The following is a 21,905-nucleotide window of genomic DNA, read 5'->3' on the forward strand; positions in this document are numbered from 1 at the left end:
TTTAAAATTATTTTTCAAAGAATTCATGACATACCAACACACAGCATTCTTGACAGAGAAACAGGAAAAAGAAACCTACCTGACAATGACTGGTATAAAACAAAGTTCCTGAAAAGATTACCCTTACTTCAGCATGAGCAGCCTCACTAGTCTGACACCCCCATGAAGTCAGACCTGTTTGCCCACGTGCATCTCTGGCCCCTCCACAGTGTTTGCCAGACAGTAGGCCTTCCAATGTTAAACAAATGAACAATTATGACTAAAGGCTATAGACACCTATGAAAGAATTTAACAGTAGAGGGAAAGGATCATTCTTCAAATTACTCGGTGGATAAGCCTTCCTATGGAAAACTCCAGAATAATTCTTTGGGTCCTTAATTTAGACATTATGATGGACACTATATGCATCATCTCTCTAAAGCCAACACCCCTGTGAGGTTAAGTTCTAATAACATTCTCTGGGCGGGGGGAAATCGGCTTAATAATTTGCCAAAGCTCCTGTATTTAGTAACTGGAAGAGTGGAGATCTGACTTCACAGCCTAATCTTTTACCAATATTATATACCTCCACAGAACAGAATTTCTTTAAAAAACTATCCAGTTGCATTCTTAGCAATATTATACATGATTCAGTCAGTCACTGTGAAAGAGCACAGCAGACTGTGATAGCAAATTAGTAAGAGAGCAAGACAAAGATAAAAGTGAATGTCGAGAAATAAACCCAGCATTCTGAAGACATTTTCCTAGATAATGAAAAACATAATAAAGAAGATAATGAATAAAAAGCAGGAAACAAAATTATCTAGCTATTACTAAACATTAAAGAGACTATAAAGATGGCAATATTAAAAAAAAAAAAAAAAAGCACAGTTAACCAACACTTCTTTGGACCTGTTTCTGGGCCTGACTAGACACCGACAGTGTTCAACATGTTCCAGGCAATACTAAGGAATGCAGAACCACAATCAGATACAACCTGGAAGCAAATTCAAAGAGCTGACAAAAATAAAGATCCCAAAGCTCTTAAGTAGAGAAAAGGATTACAGTTAAGTGAACATTAAAAAGGGGGAGGGGGTAAGATTTTTCTTCTGTGATAACACAAACTGGGAAAACTGGGGGGGAGGCAGGGTAAGGTCAGGGTTCCACAGCCTAAAAAAAGAAAAAGTTGTAAAATAAAATAGTACCAAACAAGTTCTTATCATAGTCTGAAGACAACAGTCTCTCTCAGATTTGCAGGATTATCAGAAAAATTGCTATTCCTTAATGAAGCATAACCAAGAATCCAAAAAAGACTGGTGGTTAAATGAGATTGAAATTTACACAGAAAATATATTTTTTTGCAAGGAAAAAGTGACAAGGTTTACAGTCTCATTTGATTTAAAACAGAGGGGAGAGAAAGGAAAAGGAAAATTGCTCATTTCTCCATTTTCACTGGTAAGTGGGGGAAGAAAACACTTATACTTTCAACATTTCTAACTTAACATTCACGAAATAAGATTCTTAATTGCAAGTCACTGCAGAAAATAAAAGGAACAGAAAAACAGAAAGGAAATCAAAAGAACTAGTTTGTCTTAAAATAGCCAAGCATTTCAATTGCAACCATTAATCTAAATAGTTAACTCTATTAAACCTTTCAAAAAAAATTTTTTTTTAATGACACAGAAGGATCCAAAATAAAAAAGATGTGAACAGATTACATTCAACTGGTAAACTAAAGCCTTATGAGGCCATATTGTCGGACAAACAAAAATAGCTGGTTCAAAAGGGGGGGGCATTACACAAGAGAGTAGCTTTACACTAATAAAAAATAAAAAGCACAACATATCAACACTGACCTGACCTACCCGCTAAATAACAACCAAAAATTATTAGTATTGTTTACAAAAGGAAAAGTAAAATACAAGGAGAAGCTGATGAGGAAAACTGCAGTGGTCAATTTCATCTACATCCTAATAGGTTGTCCAATCAGCTAGTCAAGAAATAAAAAGGACTTCATCTATCTAAATAAAATTAATAAACACGCATAATACACCTTAAAGTCACTACACAAGTATCAAAATACTTGTGAAGTAGAAAAAACACTAATTATTGCGTTAAATACAATTAAAGCAGAAGTTAACATGCTTAAGCACAACTTAAAAACAAAATGATACAGTGATTAGGTCGGATGTACACACAGATAGCTACAATTACAACATATCTGGCTGCAGCCAAAGCTATAATCAAAGGTAAATTTATAGTCTTAAAAAATACGCTTTTTTCCTTAAGAAAGTAAAGAAAAATTTCGAATTCACCTTCCTATTTCAGAAAAGTAAAAGGGCAAGTAAAGGTGTGTGGAGGAGATGAAAGCATAAGCGTACAATCTGTCGACCGCGGGTTTTTTTCTGTAGCCCAATAATGACGAGAGAACACGCTGGAAGCTCCGCGTCCAGCAGAAGGAAAAGACCGGAACTGCGGAGAGGCCGGCGGCAGCTCGCACCTCGTCCGCCCGCAGGCCCCGCCTTCCCCGAGCCGCACCTGAGGGCAATTACCGCAGGCTCCCGTCCCTGGGGCAGAAGGCCCCTCCCCTGCAGACCCCACCCTCGGGCCACGGCCGCACCGAACTCCCCGCCCACCGCCCCAGAACCAGGTGACGCGCCGCAAGTTCCAGGTGCCCCTCTCCCGGCGTGGTGGGGCGTTGGCACAGGTGCTGGTCTCCCTCCGCGTCCCCTCCCACCCCCTCACCCGCACCGCGTCGTCGCGGTCCTCCAGGAGAGCTCGCCTCCCTTTCCAGGACCTTCCTAGGACAACAATCCCCTACCCCAACTCCGCCAGCCTTCCTTCCCGCGGCCGGAACGCCTTCCCAGCTTCTGGAAGAAGCCTCGGGCTGGCGCCACCTCACAGCCTGCAATCCCGGCAGCCCAGGAAGCCTCCACCTGGAGGCTGACCCCCGCCCTCGGGTTCCAGGGGCCATTTCGGGCACCCCACTCCACCCCACCTGTCTGAAGCGCGCCCCGCTGAAGTCAACTGAAGGGCGGTGCACAGGTAACAGGAGCGCGTTTCTGTGCCGCTAGGACAAAAGAGTGAGGATGCAGAGAGATCACAGATGCGGTCTGGGAGGGCTGTTTTCTGAAAAGTGTAAAGTTTTCATAGAAATGCTAACATTAAAAAAATTAAAATTTAACCGACCTTCAAGGATACCATAATGCAGATTTTAATACCTGCATTTAGCATTTGTATTTATTATCATGTTAGTCCCAAGTGCCGTCAAGAGTGTACAAAAGATGCAAGATTTTACACAGTAAATTATGGTAAAAAGAATGAGCTGTTTGGATGGCACAGGGAACAATGCACCATCCATGGAGCCAGCAGAGAGGATTATCTTCACTGACACCAACTGACAACAGTTAAAGGGCAAACAACATACCAGTAACTTAAAATGAGGAACTAATGTTCCATATTTTAGAAATAATTGGATTGATTCCCCCATTTAGTACAGATCTCAATTGTACCACAATGGTGTACTTTATACTTATTGAGTGACACTTCATTACATCTAATGTTGAAGCACTGCTTGCTGGCACTTTGAGGTCTGAACTAGTTAACAGGGTCACGGCATTATCAATACTATTTTTATGCAATAATACAATAGGCATTCTCTGTATGGCATCATTAAAGCCAAAGGAAAAGCTTACACACTGAACTGGGCATGAGAAAATATCTATTAAACCCAATCTTGGCAATTTAGTTTCAAAGCAAAATTGTATGTCAGATGAAATTAGTAATTACTTTATAAATTCTATTTAGTTTTTATTTTTTAAAAGTCCGTGTAATTATTGAAGATAAAGTTTATGCCTAGTTTCATTTCTGTTCTATAAAATTTAGATACTGAAAAAGAAAACACAACCAACTCAACCTGGGGGATGTATAGAGACAGCCTACGGATCTAGAGGCTTTCGATCTACACCCTAATACAAAATGAAAATTAGATCAAGAATTTCTTAATCTAAAGAGAAAAGCCCTGCTACTCAGTAAGAATAGTATGACAGCACAGGGAGAGAGCACCATATATGGGATAAACCATTATAAGACAGGAAACCTGAGTTTTAGTCCCTTTTCTGCTTCTACAAATAAGTAAACTTGGACAATTAACCACTAGGGCCTCACCAGCCATCATCTGGAATTTATTAGTTTGCCTATATAGATTTCAGAGGAAGCACATGAACTACTTTTATGACAGATCCATCCTAGAGAACATTTAAAGAAAAGTCATAGTAAATAGTTTGTAAATATCTTCCAAACAGGGAAAAAAAATTAGTTTTATTCAGTCAGTTGAGAAAGACAAATTTGTTTTATTCTTCTACTTTCACTTTAAGAGTTTAAATATTTTGTACTTCCATAGACAAGCACTTCTAGAATTTGTTGCTGTTTACCTGGGGGTATACTAATAACTCTGCCCAGTAGGTAAAGTTATCAGCCAACCTACAGGGTTTAGAGGTACAGATGACAAAGCCTCAGTATATTCCTCAGGAAGTGTAAAGAGACCAGTACAGAACACCACAAGGCCATAAAGATGCAAATAACAAAATAGACGGAAGAAGGGAGAACCACTGACTAAAAGAATATCCAGAAAAAATTAAAAATAACTGAAAATACATCTTAAAAGTGTCACACCAAGCAGAAAGACTGATATCTTAAGCAATGAAAAAATGGAAAAATGTCTACAGACCTCTAACTCTCAAAACCAAGAGAATCTTTAACAGCATCTATAAAATAAATATCTAAGTAAATAATCACTTACTAAAACTACCAAAGGGGAGAGACAACATACATACACTTATATGATTCCAAATATTTAATACAAGTGTATTTATACACATTTAAAAATGTGATGTACATATAAAATCACTACATAATCACCAAAATGTAGTGTGTTTTAGTTCTGGATTTTAAATTAATGGATTTTAAAACTATTGCTCTGTGTTTCTGTATCCTCATGGGGTCACTACATTTCCGAGAGTTTCTGAGAAGATTAAAGATAAATCATTCAAAAACAATTTCTAAGCCATGAAGCACCATACATATGTTAACATGCTCATAACAGCATTTTTTGTAATAGCCTAAAATTGTAAATGACCCAAATGTTCACCAACAAGTTATCTGATAAACAATTTGTGGTATGGCCACTACTTGGCGATAAAAAGGAATCACTAATGGTACACAAAAATATGGCTGATTCTCAAAATAATCATGCTGAGTTTAAAAAGCTAGACCCCCCCCCAAAAAAAGTATATACTATATGATGTCATTTATATAAAACTCTAGAAAATGCAAATTAATTGACGGTGCGTGAAAGCAGACTGCCTGGAAGACAAGGAGGTGGGGTGGGAATGGGTGTACAGTTGGAAAAGAGGGATTCCCAAAGAGCACCATGAAACTTTTAGGGGTAATGAATTTGGTCGTTTTCTTGAAGGTGATGATGGTTTCATAAATGTACACGTGTCAAATTAAATTACAAACTTTAAATAGTTGCGGTTTATTGAATATCAATTATACATCAATAAAGCTGTTTTGTAAAAAGTTGATGATAAGGTATAAATTTGAATAGGTATCCGATTTGTCTGCTCTATATAAAAAGCATACAGATGATATTTTTCTTAAAAAAATAAACAACTTACTTTGCATTTCCAGCCATTGGTTGGTACTGATTTCATAACTGGTTGAAGACAAAAAGTATGATACCCTTTGTCACACGTATCACACACTAGCATCTTGCTATCTTCTCCCGATTGTCTAAAAAATAAGATAGCATTAATGATGCCTTATCTTTAAACTTATGTTTATAACATAAGTAATCATGAGAAGAATCAATCCTAGGAGCTGCCCAGTTCATCAATACCTCAGTGTCTGTTTTGTCTATGCCCAGATAATGTTAGAGGTAACCCCCTAAAGGATGAGACAGACATCTTCCTAAGGTCCCTACAGGATCATCCTTACTGAACGCTCACCTATGGTGAACCTGCTTTAGCCAGGTTAGGATTCCTACAGAGAAGGAGGGGTAAGGCAAGATGAATGACTCTGACCTTTATTTTTTAAATATCTCAGTAAAATCCTTTCTAGGGGAAGGAGCTGTAACTGATAGGTGCCACTGCATGGGAAGGAACAAATCTTGGCATCGGGAATTGGAAAGACACTGTCAAATAATAAAAAGAGGATCAAATTTGGCATCAGACCTGTATTTGTATTCAGACTGCTGTTTTTCTAGTTGTGTGATTCCTGAACAAAATAAGCTTAGTCCTCTTGGTTTCAGGATAAAATGTGAACAATGAAGACACTGAGAATTAAATATAATTCTGGTTGAAGAGCTTAGAATATCCCATAAACATTAGTGCTAAATAAACAGGTATAAGAATCATCTTGTAATAATTAAGAATTGTAGTCAAAAACCTAAACTCTTTCCCTGAACACTCCTGTACCCCAAAGACTGGGCTGCTGGCCTACAGCATGAGCTCTGCCTTGATTTTTGGCTATCAACCACTCTCAGGGACTAAGAATTTAATTCAAGAGGAGGGGAAAAGAAAAACTAGGGAATGCAAGAAGAAGATCTGACAGAGGAGCCCTGAGTAAAACCTGGGGACAAATAGAAGTAAAAAGGAAGATGGGTTAGTTGGCCTCCAGTTCTTTCTTTCTCAGTTTAATAAATTCTACATATAAAATTGCATGTTTTATCTCTTTGGCTACATGGAAAGATCTTAGAGGAAAAGCAATCTTTCTTCAAGTTCTCTTATTCCTTCCCAAGAAAGTAGGCACAGATATAAGATATCAAATAAATGTTTGCTGGTATTTTAATTTTTGCCAAAATATAAAAGCACATCATCCTATTTATTCCACATAATTATAAGATCTTGACCCTTATTATTATCAAATTAAATTACCAATAAAACAGACTAATTATGGCAGTGGTTGGCATAATTTCTCCTGTTACAAAAGTCCTCAGCTTGTAAACAATTTGAAGACTGCTACAGATGCAGGTAACTTCCCCAAATTATCATGCTAATTAGTAGCAGGAGAAAAAAAAAAATCACAGAAAAGATTGGAGAAATAACCAAAGGATGGAATACAACAAATAGGAAAGGATAACCCCATTACAAACGTTTAAATGCCATATAATAGCTGTACTTCTTTTTCAGTGATTATGGTGACTAGGATCAACTGAAGGTAACTTTTTCAGATAGACAGATACAGGGTTTGCTTTTGTTTTTTTTTTAAGTAGTCTTAGCATAAATTGTTCTTCCTGGAATGAAAATTCACACTTATCACTAATTCTTTCACTCATTCTCATAACTACTTTCCACAATTAGATAAGGTTTATTTTCCTATTAAATCACCCCAGTCTCTCTCAAAAATAGTCGCTTTGTTTTCTAATGCTTACTTCTTTTAAATTGTTAAAAATCATTCATTTAAAATGTCTGGCAAGTTGAAATTAGATTTTTAGGCAACCAGAGGAATTTAAAATTATTAAAATTAGTTTTTGTTTAGACTTGTTTCAAAATACCTAGTAATTTTTTAAAACATGACGAAGTCAGTGGGAATGAATACAGCTGCAGTATGAACAATCTTTATCATATTACACAGACCTTCAGCACCTAATAATAGGGTCTCGCTTAATCTCAATACACACCTTTGAGTTGAAATTAAAACTTACTTGCAGTTCTGGCACACTTTGCACTCAGGACATTGCCAACCTGCACGTTTTAATGGAGTAACCGCTATATCCAGGCACATTCCATGATAGTGCTGACCACAAGTAGTACAAAAGAACTGATCTAAGAGGTCTCCCGGGCTGTCGCACACTGCACAGTTTGCATCTTCCTTTGCTATAATTAACAGTAAAACAATGAAATTGTTGTATAAGAGTTTAGTATTTTTCTGACTTTACAATTTAAAAATCACTTGAAGGGAATTTGCATGGTAAATCTTTCAGACACTTGAGGTTATCCACATTGAACTGATATCCAATCAGAAGACGGTCTCAGTAAAACCACTGTAATGGATTTAATCCAAAATTAATTACATTAAATTTAATCATGTAGTTTTGCATATTTGTGCCTACATCTGCCTAAGACCATAAGCAGTTCTTATCTAATTTTATATCCCTGGTACCAGTGATGATGCTGGGCACCTACTTAATGCTCAACGTACACTTGCTGAAAAGAACCAAACAGGAAAATATCAACCGAGAAATGCCCTGAGGTGCAAAAATAACCATTTTATTTGGATGAAAAATATATTTTAAAATTAACAAGGTAAGTCAAGAGACAAAATTAAGAAATGTTAAGATCAATTAGATGCTACTTAAGCATAAACACTAATTTTTATTCAGATCAAATATATCTTTTCAATACTGGAAAACATCGTATGAAGGAGAACATTAAAGATGGAAACTACATATTCATACACAAATACAAAACTTCATATACTAATTCTAAATTCATCTATAATAATTGCCACTTTGTCAAAAGGTATAAAAAATCTATATAATTATGGGTATCTTCTATCCCTAAATGTGGATTAAAAGAAATAGCACTTTTTAAGTTCTTTTACCATCTAAAACAAAAAATAAATGTAAGAATAAACTGCCTTGCCAAGTACACAGTTAAACTCATGCATATTACAGTAAGAAAAATAATGTGTTCTAAAATCATACCAATGTGATGATATGTGTAAGTATGTCTATATCTGACACGTTCTCAACTAAATGGTTTGATTAGCTGATTATCTAAAGACTGTTTTAAACTGTATATATGAACCTTTTTTTCTCTCTTTTATTTTCTGAAGGTTTGGTCGTCCTCTCTGGCTTTAAGCCCTTTCTACCTTTTTCTTTCCCTCAGTCAAGAATCTTGAAACAGACTAATAATCTATTCCTTTTACTGGTTTTACAGGCCATAGAATTTCTGACATACAGACTTTTGGTTTTTATTTTAAAGTCCTTTTAAAATGATAAAAACCATTCGTAGTTTGAGGGCAGTACAAAAGTCCCAGGGTGTATCTGGACTGCCAGCTGGAACCCTGGGGGGCTGCACACCCACCATTCACCTGGCGCTATGTTCAAGAGGCTACCAATGATCTATCAAATCCAAAGATTACTTTTTTGACCTTATCTTATTTGCACTTTGCAGCACTTCCATTCCTATCCACTCCCACATGACGGTTCCCCTTACCTTGGCTTCTGTGACGGCACCTTTCTCCTGATTTCTCCTTAGGTCTCCCATGACTCACCCTCACGCTCCTGTGTTGGCTTCTGTACCCCTACAATTCCACTACATGCTGGAGTGTCTTGGGATTTCATCCTGCTCCTTCTTTTATAATTCCGCATGGTTTCTCTTTGTGATCACACCAACTCCCATGTTATAAAATACTACCATGATTCCCAAATCTTATCACCCACCCCAAACTTCTTTATAAACTACAAGATGTTATTTTCAAGTCTCATGGGACCTCAATAGCCAGATGTTCTTAAAAAAATACTCAAAACTCAACACCTCTAAAATAAAACATTTTTAAAACCTAAACCGCTCCCTTTTTTCTCAACCAGCTGGGTAAAGGCAGAAACTTTAATATCACTATTACTCCTCCCTGACCCAACATATCCAACTTTCCTTCTATTTGTACAGTTCAGTTAGGTCCACTCTACTTTGGTAATTACACTATCTTCTAAATGGAATCCGGGCTTATGGATCTGACCTTTCCCTGATCATTTTCTACACACCCAGAGCAAGTTTTCAAAATTGTGAATCTAATTGTTATGCCCTGTTTAAAAGTTTACCAAGACCTCCTTTTTCGCTCTAAAAGAAAAAGAAGATCAAAAATTTCTAGCATAAGGGAAAGAAGGAAAAAAGGGAAAAACAGCCCTTACCTCCCTTTGCCACAGAATCTCATGACCACTCACGGTTCCTGGTGATGCCAAGCAGTTTGCGATGCACATTCACACAACACGCTGTGCAGTGGTTGTGTGCTCACACGCACTGCTCCCCCTGGTTGTGTGCTCATACACACTTGTTCCCCCACTGTCTGAAATTGTGTTCCTTTGCTGTGCCCTAGCTCTTTCCAAAGAGGCCTTCAAAACTCTGCTCATGCACAGTCCTGCACCTTGTCTTTTTCAACTTTGTATCTTCAATTTCCTAGCACAAATCAAGTCTTATTAAATATATCTTAAATGAAGAACTTCTAAATCACTTTTAAATGAGTTTGATCGGCATTTAAAATAAATCAATTTAAAAATGGAAATGTCATAAATTAGTTCATTTTTGAAAGAAATGACACAATAGGGTGAATTTTTTTTAATACTAAGAGAGTGTCAGTATTTACTCATTCAAGCTCTGTACATTTAAAAACGAATCCTTGATTTTTGCCTATCCCCAAAACTTACAGAAACTGAAGCAAATACTGTGCTCTGATTATCAGATACTCAGTTCATCCTTCTATTGTAATTTGCAGGGAACACTGTCTCAATGCTTCTGTGAAACCTCCAGAGTTTACTTTCTGCCACTTAACTCGCCATACTAGTCACATGCGGCTATTGGGCAACTGAAATGTGATTATCCAAACTGACATGTGCTGTACTATATAAAATGCACCCCAGATTCTAAAGACTTACTAGGAAGAAAATAACATCAAATCTCTCAAAAATTTTATTGCTTACATGTTGAAATACTAATTTTTTGGACATACTAGGTTAAATATATATTTTTTAAATTAATTGTAGTTTTTAAAAATTTTTAACATGACTACTAGAAAGATCTGAATTACTCCTATTGCTCAAATCATATTTCTTTTGCATGGCACTGTTTTATAGAGCAAAGCCCATTCTACAGTAAGATAACTGTGTATATCACTGTGGCAGAGATAACTCTTCCTCTACGATAGTTTGCACCAATTCCTTAATGGCAATACCGTCATGTTGTTTGATTAGTATGGATCACTGGTAATAAATTAGACAAAGAAAAACATCCACATGATACATTCAGTCTAAAAACATTTATATGTAAAAAATACAACAGAAAAAAAGCACTGCATCAAGAAATGAGGTTGGTTCCAACCATTTCCCCAGTCAGGAAGAAGATATGTATAGAAACACCAAAATAACCTTTTGGAGGTCATGCAAAAAATGGTATTACTAGATAGCTTAAGTGTCGTGTCAGAAATAAGCATATGTACATATACATACATATATGCCCCACAGAGACATTAAGTTTGAAGCAATAACCAAACAATGAAGTGAAATTTTTCTTTAAGCAGTTGAAAAGCAGAAGAGATTGAGTGAAAGACTAAAGCTAAAGCTAATTTAAGAGAAGATAGGAGTTAAATCCAGGTAAATTTGGCTCCAAAGATCATGCTCTTTACTAATTGATATTTACTCCCACTGGAAGGACAAATAAGGTGAAGAATATCTGAGCATGTACAAAAGAAAGAAGGAAAGTGCCAGCAGAGGCATAGAATGAAGAAGCTAAATGATGGCGGAGGAGCAAGAAAAGAGCGGGAGGAACAGAAGGATCAGCTGTGGACAAGGTCATGTCCTGTGACAGCTGTGACAAGAGAAGAGATGGAGGAAAAGGCAAGAACACTGAGCCTAAATGAGAAGGAACCATGTCAGAGACACTTGGCCAAGCTGGAAGGTGAAACTACTGCTTACGCAGGGGAATATAAACCCTGGTGAAGAGCAACAAAAGTCAAATTGCTGCCAGACTCCATCCGCAGAGCATTGTAACTTCCGTCAACGTCACAGCACCTATCATCTCGGCTTACTTTACTGGCAGGACACTGAGCTAGACTAAACAAGATCACTAGCAAGAAAAAGTAAATCATGGATGTTGTCCAGAAAGGCTGGCCCACAGAGCAGGCAGGGAGGTTGGAAAGTTCAGGGACTGACAGAATTTAGGGTAACAGGAAAGTAGAAGGACCTGGTATCAAGAGATACAAAGACAACCAAGAAAATTAAGAGAAGTTAAAGCTGAGTGATGAAAGTAAATACACTGGGGAAGAGGAGGGAATGAAGAAATACAGCACTCCCACGTTTGAACCCTTCAAAAACTTCTCACTGCAGACAGACTGTCTAAACCCTTCCCTTGTTCACAAGACCTAGGTGATCTAGTCTTTGTTCACTCTGATGTTGTCTCTAGTATCCTCGGTGACTAGCTGTCATTCCACAATCTTGCCAGGCCCATTCCTCAAGACCTATACAGTAGTTGTTCACTCTTGCTGGAATGTTCTTTCCTCTGATCCTCTGGCTCCTTGCCATTTAGCTTTCCCTGAGAGGCAAAATACTACTCAGTAAGTGTATCTGGCTATGTCTCCGAGATGGTATTTAGTGTAAAATTCCTAGACAAGGTTAGTGTACACTTTCATCATCATGAAAACAATGATGAAGCCAGGACCAGCATTTATCTATGACAAAGCACCCTAAAACTGTTTTCTGATGAAAATCTTGGCCTTGCTCATAGGTTCTCTCTTTGCTGGGATTTCTTTCTAATGAGGTCCTTTTTTTTTTTTTCTATTCAACTTTCATAAGAAGATGTCAGTCCAACTCCTAACTCAGCTAACTATCAAGCATATCGCTCTACACTTAGCCAGCAGCATAAAGTATTACACTCAATTTATACATACAATTTGGGTCTTAGGTAAGAGCTGGAATAGCTACCATTTTGTAAAGCAATTCATTTATACAAAGTAAAATGCTACATGGTTTCCATTAACTGTTATTTAAACCTCATAGTAACACTGGTGTTTAAGCCCCATTTTTTAAAAATATTAAGCACCTTGTGCTATGACACACAATTAGGAGAGCTAAAAATATTTATGAAAGATTTTATGAAGACCATTGCATAATCTTGTAAATTACTATAACACATTCTACCTACAATATTCTCTATATCCTTAGTGTATATAGACTGCACTGGTTAAGATCCTTGAGGAATAAAATTTACTCAATTGGACTTTGGTTTCATACCACTGGCTTATTTTGAGGACTGTTATTAGAAGTTGCCCTGTGGGATATGTTTTGCTACAGTGTATAATGTATATATAGTCTCAGTATCAAGTGAGTTATTTTGACATTACTATGAATCAGGTCACTGCTCATATTCCCTTCTTTGTGTTGATTGCTGGAGAGCTCTGAAGCCAAGTTTGTGGCTTAGGTCTAGGAAGTATGCATCTATTTACCAAAATACCAGTGTCACTATTATGTTCATATTTATACTATCTTTATTTTCCCATGGCCAAATTTCCTTGCGTATTTTTAGTTTTATTTTATCCTACTATTCATGTATTTTTATGAGTCTCCATAAATCTATTTTGGAACAAGGCACAATGCCAATAATTTCAGGGTATCTTTTAGCTCTGTGTGCCAGCACAGACCTCTCATTGTATGTATGGTAAGTGCCAGCAGCTCATCTCCCCTCAGTCCTTACACTTCATTAATTTACACAGTGTTTATTATGGTCTCTAACATTAAATGAGATAGACCCTATTAGAACACAGTCTGCAGTAGCAAGTAGGATGGCTATTAACTAACAAAACCTCTAATATACGGTCACAGAATAGTTTGTATGTTGTTTACTGAGGTTTGAAATATGACTAAGTACAAAACACTGAATAAAATTCAGATTCTTAAACACACATACGGTTGTTTTATTTGATTGGCAAAGTGCATTATACCACCCAGAATATAATCAACCCTGATGACCAACATTGCAGTTGGTGCACCTGTGTGAAGTAATTCACTACATGAGGTCTTAAAATAAAAAACACCCATGACAGCTGCTGTGCATGAATGTTCTTCTTCTCAAAGATTTAAGTATGTAATCGCACACATATTTTAAAACTTTAAATCCCTTATTCGCCTAAATTCAATCTGACATTTCAGTTTGCCCTACCTATAATTTCTGTCTGTATAGCGATTAAGGACAACATGATTATACATGTAAACAAAAATAATTTCAACTGAAGATGAAATTATGGTACTGAGATTATACAATCTAACTGTATTTGAGACTATTTAAGTTTAAGCCTGAGCTATATTTACATTTCACAGAGCCAGACAAGATTTTTTTAAAAAGCTTTCATTAGTATTGCTAAGACATAGATAAAAGCTAACACTAAAGTAACTAACAGGTAACATAAAAAATAATAATAAAGCATCACAGAGATTTCACAAGGAGACTGGAAATTCAATTTACTAGGGGGAAAAAATCCCAAAGCATACATGCTCATTGGAAATCCATATACTAAGAAAAAGACAAGATCTCTGTTTAACAATTAAGATAGGAAAGAGTTATAATTTTCTATATAACAAATTTCAAACATTTAAATATTCTCACGTAATTATAAAATAATGTTTGGAAAAGAAAGGAAAAAAGCACAACTGAGGATTATAGGTAACCAAGACAGATAAATCAAGAAGAAGCACTAACAGAGATTTCTATTATGATTATCAGGGCTATACAATTACCAAGAATTTTAAAAGTGTTTCCTGATCCTATTAACGTACATTCTGAAGTAACACCTGAGGGAATCATCTTCTAATACTCTAAACTGGGTGGTTTTTGGTGTAGAAGACACTGAATACTGTTTAACTAGTTAAATGGCTCTACAGTACATATTAAAATATACTCAGTATTTCTTTCTACAGAGGTTCAAAAAAAAATTTTTTTAACAGAATTTAAAACATGCAAACTGTCTTTGAAATTTTGAGGAAATACCTCTGGTATTTAACTTCAATGATACTGGTGATAACAGATCCCCCCAAGGATCTCCGGCAAAGATCCCTTAGATTATCAAGATTATCGAATATTACCTTTTAATACAAGCAAAATAACATTTAAGGAATTTACAACATTAGTTATTTGAAGTAAGTACACTGATAAATGTTTGAAAAGTATATCTGTAGTAAACTTACATCTTTCAGGAGCTTGGTCAATGTGCTCTGGACACAGAAGAAAGAAGTTCCTGAAGTCCTGAAAGGTACCAGCTCCAGCAGCACAAGGATAATGGTACATCTGGGTGCATTTCTCTTCACAGCATTTGATAGTGGCTCCAAGGTGCTTACAAAATGCACATCGCTGAAGAGGGCAAATGGGAAAGAAATCTCTTAATAAAATCTGGAAAAGGAGCATTCAAATGTGCGGCTAGGAAAGTATAAAAACAGTCTTGTATACATTACTAGTAAAACAATTTAAACCTCCGTAATACTAAATAAAGGATCCATTAAAAATGATAAAATCTAAAGTACTCAGTTGAGTGCTTGGTATAATACAGGTTCAAGTTTTGAAAGTGAGCATTTCACTTTTTTCTACTGACTTTTGTCAAAAACAGCTAAATTTTTTTTTTAATTAGTAATATGGTTGAAAGGGCAAGTTGTCTAGTTGTGGGTTATTTCAACACATTTTAAATCCCACCAACAAACTAATAAAACGAATCTATACTGTTCACAAAACCTCTTACTATTTTCACCCTACCTAAAAATCAGTGTGAAATAAACCACAATCATAGAATAAGTTAATAAGGGACAATCATGGGATTAAAGGAACGCCTACAAATCTACACACTCCCTGTAGCAGTTTCAAGTTTCTTAATAAAAACTGGGAATGGGATGAGGCACCTGGGTGGTGCAGTCGTTAAGTGTCTGCCTTCGGCTCAGGGCGTGATCCCAGCATTCTGGGATCAAGCCCCATATCAGGCTTCTCCACTGGGAGCCTGGTTCTTCTCTCCCACTCCCCCTGCTTGTGTTCCCTCTCTCACTGGCTGTCTCTCTCTCTTAAATAAATAAAATCTTTAAAAAAAAAAAAAACTGGGAATGGGAAGAAAAATTGAATCATCTGAGTGTCTCCTTTCCCTATTTCAATGTGCCTCTATTCTCTTGCTAGTGGTAAAAGCAGAGAAGGAAGCCCCAACAGAAACACAGGGGAAGTGCAGGACAACTAAAGGTGTAAGAAGTCAGTACAAATTACCTACAATGCAACATGTACTTACTCAGCTTTCCCTAAGAATGATTAATAAACTCTCCCTCATCTTCCCAAGGTCATTCTGCGTATCACATTCTTTGTGGGTCTTTTCCTGGGTAGCCTGCATTGTACAGTATAAAATCTCTCTTCTGCAGATGCCTAGCTGTCTATCTTGTACAGGCTTCTGTTTTAGCATTCATGCCACTCACTGCATAAGAATTATTTACTTGTTTTTTCATCCTAGTCCTGGATCCTTGAGGGAGAGGCACATATTTTGCTATCTTTGCATCTGTAGCACTATGAATGCTACTTGACACAGAAAGCCCTACTAAACAGGTGTTCATATTTGTATGTACTAAATGGATTTCACTGTTGGTAATCTCATTGTTAAGTGTGGTTCATGAATAGCAAAATTGAAACAACAGAAGCCAAACAGGACAATTTGTGGTAAAACTGGCCATCCTGAAAGAGAGAAAGTTGCTAACATTACTAAGAAGAATTTTTTTTTTTTAAGATTTTATTCATTTATTAGAAGAGAAAGAGAGAGCACGGGGGAGGGGGTCACGGAGAGGCAGAAGCAGAGGGAGAAGGAGAAGGAGACTCCCAACTGGCAGGAAGCTCAATGCAGGACTCGATCCCAGGACCCTGAGATTATGACCTGAGCTGAAGTCAGATGCTTAACCAACTGAGCCACCCAGGCACCCCAATTAGGTCTTCACATGCTAACATACTTATTCTGTATTCTCCTAGTCTACCAGAGAATACAACAGTTTTTAAATTATAATTCATTCCAGCATTTTATATAAGGTGCCATCAAATTCTTCCTTGTAACCAACCTAAGAAAGTTTAGTATCTCTTGATGAGTCTTCTACACATTTTGAGCACTGTCAACAGACCACTGTAGCTTCTAGCTGACTCATAAACACAGTTATATCTGTGGCATTTTTGTTGTCTATAACATCCACAAGTTCAGAAACTATGGGGTGACTGAGTGGCTCAGTCGTTAGGCGTCTGCCTTCAGCTCAGGGCGTGATGCCGGCATTCTGGGTCCGAGCCCCACATCAGGCTCCTCCGCTGGAAGCCTGTTTCTTCCTCTCCCACTCCCCCTGCTTGTGTTCCCTCTCTCTCTGGCTGTCTCTATCTCTGACAAATAAATAAAATCTTAAAAAAAAAAAAAAGAAACTAATAAACATTTCAGTTCTCTTTTTGTAGTTATGGGTGCTACATCATTAAAAAGACAAAAGAAAGAAAGGCTATTTCTCTTAATAAAGTATAATAACCAGCTTTTTCTGAATTTATTTTTATGTTATGACTCTCAGGGTCTCTATATATGTTTAGCTTATTATCACAACCAAAATTAACAACATGTGTAACATCTCAGTAGTCTGAGTATCCTTGAGTCATGCCGGAAACACCAAGAAAATGCTGAAGGAGAAAAGTGCATTTATATGTCCAACTGATTGCTAAAAAGTTTTTATATTAACTTATTAACATAACAAAATAATTTCAGCTAAACTGCTAAAATCTAGAATCTCCATCATTTTTTAGCATACGGCAAGTTGTACAGAAGCCTTTTGCACTAAAAATAATTTTGGCAAATAAAATATAATGACTTTTATTTAAGTGCATAATAAGGAAACAAAATAATTTAAATTGATCCTTTTCCCAATGTCTATATCATTTTAGAAACATCAACATGTTCTCTTAATCACATTTGCAGTGGAAAATATTACGTGACATTAGCTAAACTACTATGAGAAGTCCTGGAATGTATCCAACATACTAATTTACAATAACATATAAAGATACAGGGAATAAAGGAAGGGAAGTAAAATACTAACTGCATTTAAGTGAACGTTTCAAGCCCATCTGTTATAATTACATAGCTAATGAAAGACATTTGGCATTGAAAGAAAATGTATACTTTATATATATGCTAGAATACATCTTTCTGAACCAAATAAAAGCATTTGTAAATTGTAGAAATTATGAAAGAATAAATTTCCACAGGGAACTTCTCTAACATCAGCATTCCTCTACAACACATATAGGAATAAAACAAATTATAAACTAAGTAACAATTACAAAGCTAATTAACATCTGGGGAGAGGGAGGTAAATAGCTCTTAAATGGTTTATCAAATAAACAATTTATTTGAATCAGTATTTAAAGCTCCTAAATAGCATTTTATTTTTTTCTACCTTTTTTAATCATTAAAAAAAGAAAAAGGGGAGAGGTAGAGAAAAAAGAAAAGTGTTACAATATCTTTTGACAATTATCCAAGAGCACATCCAAGAAAAAACTCTTGAGTTCGTGTCCAACTATTAAGACTAAGTTTGAGGAACTTCTAAAACTTTTATTTCACTAGACTGAAATAAGGAAGGTTCTCTCAAAATAAATCTGCAATACAAAACAAAGCAGAATCAACACAATTTCAGAGATTAAGGTTAAAGATGAGTTATGAAACTTATCTAACAATAAGTTTGAGGATATTCCAAAGTTCATTCAACTAATTGTGAAGTATCTATTCTGTATCAACTACGGCAATGGGCTAAGTGCTCTAAGAAATATCAAATATTATTATAGGTTTCCCATATACCAAACTTTTTAACCTTTCCCAGACTTTTCTTATCAGTCAGCTGGGATTCTCCCAGAATGCAGAATAAAGAATAAGGACAAAGTAAGAAAAACAAGTAAAATGATGGTAAACTCATCCACAAAATTCAGTGTCTCCTTAGCAAGAGTACCAAAAGGAGAGAAAATAGAAGGACTATAATCAGAGAAATTACTCTTAAAAAAATCATGAAAATATCTAATAATAACAGCTAACATGTACTAAGCATTATTTCACTGAACAGGTGGGGGAGGCAGCAGAGTCCTTCTCTCTGTTCACTGATCTCTGTATCACAACAAAAGCACCTACTCTTAATATCTGCCACATTGCCTCCCTAATGGGAAATACCCACTTCAGATTAAAATTTCTCACACCTAGAAACACTGGCAAAATTTTAAGGTAACAAAGAAAAGGAAAAACTCCAGTAGTCTGTGAAAGAGAAAACAGGCCAGCTACAAAGAAAGGAGAATCAGTCATTACTTCTCATTAGCAATATTCAATGCAAAAACCAAAAAAAAGCTATATTTTCCAAGGTCAACAAAGAATTATTTGAAACTAAAATTTTAATACCTGCTAAGTTTACATTCAAGTCCATGGATAATAAACATAAACAGGTTAAATTCCCTATTAAAAAACAGTAACTTTTCAAAATGTGCAAAACATACTTTATACATGTGCATATGCACGCACATACACACACACACATTTTATTTAGGTATATGTGTGTGCATGTATGTATGTGTGTGTATATATGTACATACATGTGCATGAGGCACAGTGACACAGCAAATTTAAAAATAAGAGCTGGAGGGAAAAGCACAAACAAATGCTACCAAAAAGAAAGCAGCTATAGCAAAGAAAATTGGATCCAAACCAAAAAGTAATGAATAGGACAAAGATAAAGTTCACATTAAAATAAGTCTTATGTTAAAAATTCCAACAGAACAAGACACAGTCATTAAAGTTTACATACCTACTATGAATTTCCTTGACATATAAAAGTAAAACTGAGTAGAAATATGTACATGAATACATCAGACTTTAATACAGCTCTCAGGAATCAAGATATAAATAGATATGAAATAAAGAATTTAATAACAATGATCAAGTTCAATTCAAACTTACACATAGATACACAGATCTCCATGATCCAAAACTAGAGAATATACACTCTATTCAAATGTAGTTTTTTATTTTTATTTTTTAGAATTATTTTTAATTCACTATACATATGACCATTAAAAAGTCCACAAATTCAAAAAAATCAAGTATTTCCTAGGCCATATTTTAAAAAGCAGGTATTTCCTAAACCTAAGACATTAATAATTATGAATTTACAACAGAAATTCAAAATCTATCCACTAGAAAAATTTTTAATTCCCTTCTATCTACAGCAGATTTCTTTTGAATCAAAAGAAAAAACATATTATTTTTGAAATGATTGAATAAGAAACATGTCAAAATCTTTGAGATGTGGGAAATTTGGTCATGAAAAAAATACAGCTTGAAAAATGCAAAACTCAAGACCAAAGGATAAAAATAGATAAAGCTAGATTTAAAAACTGAAGCAAGTAAGAACCAACATCTACTGCATGAGATTACATATCTCAGAAGTCAACCCACCCTAATACTGTGTTTAGGAAGAGGTTATTCATGAGATTCAGGTGTTAAAGTCTCTAACAAAAGAATTAGTGTTTGCTTTAGAAAAAATATGCTTAAAATAGAACTGACTGAAATAAAAATCAATGTACCAAAACATTTTACATATAAATTGGCTTAAAGTCATGAGTATCCTGATGAGTGATTTGTTGTTGCTATGCTGGCCCAGTTAATTATTCTGGTTTGTACACTAATAAACATAGATTTCTGACTGGAACATTTGCTAAAAAAAAATAAATAAATAATAACATTACAAAATCAAAATGGACACTGCTATGAATGAAGTTGTTCTCCCACCAGTATCTTCCCTTTCTGACCCTTCTTCCTCGCTGCTATCACAATGGTCTTTCTAAGGGAGTCCTTGATACCTCTGGATCAGGTCCAACCTCCTCAAGATGGCACTGTGTTAGGTAGACTCCTAAAATGCCTGCACTCTTGTAAAAATATATATATATGTATATGATGGAATATCATGCCAGAGATTACACTATATGACAGGGCAAATGGATTTTTGCAGATGTGATTAAGGCTGCTATTCAACTGATGCTGAATTAATCAAAGGAGAGATTGGTTTATTCAAATTACACAATTCCTTTAAAAGCAGAAAGTTTTCTCCAGCTGGTAGAAGAAAGGAAAGTCACAGAAATTCAAAGCAAGGGAAGGATTCAAAACATCACTGCCATCTTTGAAGACAAAAGGAGTCACATGCAAGATCCAGGAGTGGCCTCTAGGAGCTGCCGGCAACCTCAAGCAAGGTTGGCCAATTAGCCAATTGCCAATAAAGAAATGGTAACCTCAGTATTACAACTGCACAGAATAGAACTCTGCGTTCAGCTAAATGAGCTCAGAAGAGAATTCTTCCCCAGGTCTTTGGATAAGCACCCAGGCTGGTAGACAGCTTTAAGACCCTAAACAAAGAGCACAGTTGAGCCTACCCAAACCTCTGACCTAGAGAAATATGATCTCATAAATGGGGGCTGTTTTAAGCCATTAAATTTATGGTAATTTATTATATACCAATATCTCACATTTAGCACATTTCACAGAGTGGTTTGGTTTCTGCCAAATCACTATATTTTTAAGAAAATTTTTCTATTATACTTACAATATACAGTGTCTTCTTTACTCAAAACTATTAAGTAAATAGGGTAAATATTTTAAACTCCATCCTAGTAACAAAGCAGCAAAACCTAAGAGAAACCTACGATAAGCATTTCTGAGCCAAACATTCTGAGTACACAAATGTGCCCTCTTTCGAACTGGGTCAAGGAAATAGTATGTTGATAACAACATACATAAATCAGGAAACCCTAAAGAAATAACCATAGTAGCTATAATCTTTAACATAACCATAAATAAAAACATGAATAAATCTATGTAAAACTTTTAAACTTTTATATGGTGAAAAACCATACATATCTCAGAGAAAATCAAATGACAAAAGAAATTTTTTTTTAAATAACCTGCAATTTGAATTACAAATGTCTATTATCCTGAATATATAAAAGTAAAGCTTATAAATTATAAAAATGAGTACAACTTAAAAATAGACAATGACACTTTATAGAAGCACATAATTTAGGGAAGACATAAAGCGGGCCAATAAAACATATTTAATATGCAGAAGTTAGTGAACATGATTTCCCAGTAACCAG

At 35.7% G+C, this 21,905-nt stretch overlaps 1 protein-coding gene across 33 annotated transcripts in view; it reads right to left on the reverse strand.

Annotated features, from left to right (window-relative positions):
* The window catches only part of KMT2C (lysine methyltransferase 2C), a 272,539-nt gene that overhangs the window by 109,082 nt on the left and 141,552 nt on the right, over positions 1–21,905 (reverse strand). For 32 of the 33 annotated variants that reach the window (XM_048212977.2, XM_048212974.2, XM_048212973.2 and 29 more), the window contains 3 exons: positions 14,933–15,095; positions 7,685–7,856; positions 5,658–5,772 (listed from right to left, as the gene is read on the reverse strand). In XM_048212977.2, the coding sequence (XP_048068934.2) occupies positions 5,658–5,772; positions 7,685–7,856; positions 14,933–15,095 (450 nt within the window). The remainder of the gene's footprint in view (positions 1–5,657; positions 5,773–7,684; positions 7,857–14,932; positions 15,096–21,905) is intronic. The other variant, XM_048212995.2, reaches the window with a different exon arrangement.

This window comes from Ursus arctos, unplaced genomic scaffold (assembly GCF_023065955.2).
Source record: "Ursus arctos isolate Adak ecotype North America unplaced genomic scaffold, UrsArc2.0 scaffold_3, whole genome shotgun sequence".
Lineage (NCBI taxonomy): Eukaryota > Metazoa > Chordata > Mammalia > Carnivora > Ursidae > Ursus > Ursus arctos.